The sequence below is a fragment of the Brassica napus genome, chromosome C7 (genome assembly GCF_020379485.1).
Source record: "Brassica napus cultivar Da-Ae chromosome C7, Da-Ae, whole genome shotgun sequence".
NCBI lineage: Eukaryota > Viridiplantae > Streptophyta > Magnoliopsida > Brassicales > Brassicaceae > Brassica > Brassica napus.
In genome coordinates this window covers 20,340,091-20,345,025 of record NC_063450.1, presented here as the reverse complement: position 1 = coordinate 20,345,025, position 4,935 = coordinate 20,340,091, and the positions used below count along the sequence as shown (strand labels likewise).

At 36.2% G+C, this 4,935-nt stretch overlaps 1 protein-coding gene across 1 annotated transcript; it reads left to right on the top strand.

Annotated features, from left to right (window-relative positions):
- The first annotated feature begins 1,165 nt into the window (after nucleotides 1-1,165).
- On the top strand, nucleotides 1,166-4,482 carry LOC106372932. Its single transcript, XM_013813187.1, has 6 exons — nucleotides 1,166-2,107; nucleotides 2,278-2,910; nucleotides 3,009-3,143; nucleotides 3,244-3,590; nucleotides 3,688-3,769; nucleotides 3,868-4,482. The coding sequence occupies exons 1-6, from the start codon at nucleotides 1,166-1,168 to the stop codon at nucleotides 4,480-4,482; spliced, it is 2,754 nt and encodes a 917-aa protein (XP_013668641.1).
- The last annotated feature ends 453 nt before the right edge of the window (nucleotides 4,483-4,935 follow it).

The following is a 4,935-nucleotide window of genomic DNA, read 5'->3' as shown; positions in this document are numbered from 1 at the left end:
TTTTGAGTCATTGAACATATCAACTTATAGGAATTCGACAATGCAAATCAATGCGGGGCGTTAACTAGGGGTGGACATAAATCGAATATTACCATAATTTTTAGTATTTGTGATTTACTTTGATTTAACGGATATCTAATTTTTTGATTTGTTTTGCTTCAGAAAATAGGGATATCCAGTTTTCCAGATATCCAAAAATTACTGATATTTGCGAATATTTACGAATAACTCATCTACTTTGGTTACAAGAATAATTTATTAAAAAAAATTATATGAGACTTTTTTCAAAAAATATCTTTTACATAATATAAAATAAAAAAGTAAAGATTAGTGAAACTACATGTTCCATAAATTTTAAAATTATTTAAATTATTTAAGAAACATAAAATTTTAGAAAAATTGTAATTTTATAAAGATTTTGTATTCCTTTATTAATTTAATAATTTTATAAATAAAATTATATGTTAAAATAATATTTATATGAAATTATACATTTAAAATTTTATATTAGTTGTAGATATATATATATATCTGTTGTATAAAACTCGAAGCGGGGCGGATATCCGAGTCTAAATTTTTTAGTATTTGTGATTTGTTTTATTTTAACGGATATTGATATTTAATATTTGTTTTGCTTCGAAGACTTACAGATATCTGATTTTTTTTCGGATATAATCGAAACGAATAACGGATCAAATCAAAATTATCGGATAAAATGATCATCCTTACCGTTAACCAAATAATATTCAGTGGGAAAATAGTTGAGTAATTGCATCCGATATCAACGTTCAGAAGATTATTTAGGGAATTGGCATAGTGTTTTTCGTGACTGTTTACCTGGTGCATATGCCCAATAATACCCCTATATACTATATCTGACAACCCTATTGAGGACAGCTAACCTAGTCTATAGGTCCTAGTAGAAGTAGCAATAAAAGCACATAAGGGTCACTTTCACGTCAACCTCGTGTACTTCACGCAGCTGAAGATAAGAATCAGTCGGCAATAGGTGAAATTAAATTGATCATAAATATTTCTCAGCTTGTTTAACTACTGAACTTTCTCTTTTATCCGGTTATTTAAACGTATATGAAGAGACGAAATTGCAGCCGAGAATAAAGAAAACCAAGAACAATAAATACATCCAAGACGCAAACGAGAAAATATGGTTGACGTGAGGCTAGTTGATTGTTCTGATCCACCGGAAGAACAACCTGTCAGACCGATCCCTGAGATGATGTTTGCAGTTGGAGAAGAACCAGTCGGCGTGCGTGTTCTCACCTATCTCTCATCCGGAGCCATCAACAACATTTTTAATGCGTTAGAAGACGAGGAAGTACAGATTATACGAAGATCTGCGTTTGGGAAAATTCTGGAGATTGTGGACAAACCAGTATTTTCCGGGAGATTCGCCAGATTCATACTATCGAGGCAGTTGAAAACGAAAAAAAAACATGAAGCTTGGTTCCGTTTTGCTGGTAAACCAATACGGTTTTCCCTTAGAGAATTTGCGATTGTGACCGGTCTACCATGTGGAAAGTTTCCAATGAAATCAAAGATGAAGCTCAAAGAAACTATTTCCGAAAAACCTTACTGGCCTTCCCTATTTGGAAAAGCTGAGGTAGCTACAGTTGCTTCCATGATCAAGTTGCTTACGAGGCGTTCAGTTGCAGATCGGGCTGTGCGCATCAAATACGCATGCTTGGCGATATTATCTTCTGTTCTTCTCCCAACAAACATGAAGATGAAAATTTGTAGAGAACACGCTGAGGCTATTGAAGATCTGGACGAATTTTTTTCTTATCCATGGGGAAGACTTGCTTTCGACATGCTTATGGGAATTATCAAAGAGAGAGACGAGGTTGCTCTGTCACAGAACACCATTGCTGTTAAAGGATTTGCACCTGCCTTACAGCTTGTGATGGTTGAGGCCGTCCCCTCTCTTACTGAAGTTGTCCAAGAAATGTGTTCTGATTCCGAAGGCGACAGCAACGAAGAACATGATGGTATGAGTGAGAAACCAAATAGAAAGACTCTTAGTCCTGGTCATGCAAGAAACGTTGACAAGGAAACTGATTTAAGAAATTTGCATAGACTATACATTTTGGTCTGAACATGTCATGGTCTTTTGGTGTGGTTTTTTGGGCAATAAAATAGTTTGAAGTCCATTTAATTTCGGTTTTACGATGATTTATATCCGGCTTAATTAACGTTGTTCTAAAATGCAATGTTTGCTAGAATTAGTTAAGGACTCAGCCTACGTATTGTGTGTTACAGGTTTTTGTTAGAAGTATAATTGATGAAGACCCATTGAGACCCATAGACGAGTCAAATTTGGTCTGGTTTGACGAGGAAGATGATGAGAAGGTTAACAACATGGTATATCTCATCAATACAAACTTTCAGTTCACGAAGTCCATGTTTGTTGGCGGGCTGAGTAAGTTAGATGTAGATCGCATGAGAGAAACCGATAATCTGACATCGAAGGCTAAGAAATCGAAGAAACTGCCTGTCCTAACTCCTTCAAACGATCCAGGTTACATTGCTTCCCTTGTTATTGAGAAAATGAAACCAGAGTTTCAAACTATGGACGGGAATATCATGCAAGCTTGCAGGAGGGTAGATTCAATCGAGGGATCTTTGGTTGGACTTGTTCACTCTGTCTTTGGGAAGTTAAAAGAAGAAATGCTAGAGTCGGTTAGGCATTTGATTACTGCGTTGACTAAAGAGGAAGGTGCTGCTCCAGCAACGATTCCACATAACCTAACAAATACAGCGGTTAGACAAAATGGCATTGTGCCGGATTCAAATTCGAGTCCTGTTATAGAAGCAAATGATCAAACTATCCGTAACATTCTTGGTAATCTAAGTTCGTACTCCACTCCCCCGAATTCGCCGCGTTTAAGCCAGGTTAATTTTATTCTATACCAATTTATTATGTTGCAAGGGAATCTCCTAGCATGCTGAATTGGGGAGATGTGTTCTTCGTTTTCTTTTTTCGTTTGTAGGCGGAGAATCTCACTCCAAAATATAATAAGGGAGGTTTATATTGTGAAGCTCGAGGTGATAACGTTAATGACAGTTTTGCACCTTCAGCTCATAGCCAGAATCATCAACGGGCAGTTGAAATAAATCAACCATTGGTCTGACTGTCTTTATCTTTTTTCCGAAATATATATTTGTCAATTATGTCTATAAAGTGTTGCATTACAATTTCTTGTTCTTTATTCTTATTATGTAAAGGAGGAAGAGAACAGGGTACATGGACCGTTGATGGATATGCCTTCTTTTTCTCTCGGTCTAGCGCAAGAAGATGCGTTGAATGGGAATCATGGTATTACTTTTAAGGAGTGTGTGCGTCATCAGCCTGAGTCTATTGTCAAGGCTGTTGACAACATTGAAGTTCAACATCAGGGTCGGAAAAACAAAAGACAAAAGTGTGTTCCTCATGCACTTTTTGAGGATTACGAATGTGGTCCGGAGATTGTTTCACGTGTGAAGAAATCCCAGAACTTCATATTTTCAAGTCATGAACGAAATCTGATCCATAGGAAATATGCACGACTTTTACAGAGAGTCAACCGACATTTGTAAGTAATTGCAATATTTCTCACGCTTGCTTAGGAGTACTTACTTTAAGCAAAATAACTAGTGTATTAAACATTTGTTTTTAAGTTGTGCGATCAGTGTTTATAAGGTCGGTGGAGTCTCGGTGTTAGGAAAAGATATTCTACTAATTGCAGAGAGATCGAAGTTTCTCACCTCAAAGGTTAACCATTGTTTACACTTTCAGACATTAACTAATTCTTTACGGTCTGTTACAATATTAAAAACAAAAAATTGTATATAACCGTGTGTTTTTTGCAGGTTGACATACTTATACGACTTGTGCAATATACTGTTCAACAACAATTTACTGCACATACTCAGCACAGGGATGTATTTCTTGACAATACATATGCCTCCGCAATCACAAAGACATATCCCAAGTTTTGTAAGAGTAGGAAAAAAGATACCTACATTTTCCCCAGAGGAGTGGTTAAAATATTTACAACAAGGGATGATGCATTCCTCCAGCCTACCCGGTATTACTTTCCACTAAATGTGGGGAAGAAAAATTGGGTAGGTATATGTGTGGATCACCATTGTGGGAAAATAACAGTTCTAGATAGCAATACCTCCTTGTTCACTGATGCAATGATGGAGAAACATCTACAACCTCACTTGCTTATGTTGCCGTATCTTCTCAGACTCTCTATGCAAGTAAGTGGAACTGATGAACCAAAGCGTTTTGCTGTTGAGCGTCCCAAAGATCTTAGTCAAACCAAAAATCCATCCGACGCTGGGCTGATGGCTGTGCTATTTATGTCCACCCATGCTGTTTACGGTCTTGAAGCATGCAAGAATATCAATACTGATGTTCTTGTGGAAGCAGGTAGGAGTGCTGCGGTTATGGCTTTTGAGTGTAAAGATATGTTGTAGTTCATGTATAATAAGGTTGTGCTATGTTGTATGGTTATCGTTTGTACTATTTGGATTCAGACTCTCTACTTTACGGGTTTACTGTAATGGATATTGTATTATAAGAACTTATTTACCGAATTAACTTTCCATTGCCTGGGTTGTAATAGGCAATCATTGTGTATAAGGATCTTGTCGCTAAACAATAACTCTCATAGTTGTCGTAAAAGTATATTAGATATAGTGGATTATAGTTGGTTAAAGTGTAACACATGTACTCGCTATAATAGGTTAGTATATGTAAGATAAATAGGGGAATCGGTTTGCATAAACCAGCATTTTATTAAACTGTAGGAAGTATTTCAGTTTAACCATAACAATTATATTAGTAGTTCTCCCTATGTTATAGTGGCATACCTATTTTCCTATGTTACATAAATCCGTTATCAAATTTACTACTATTGTTATATTTAC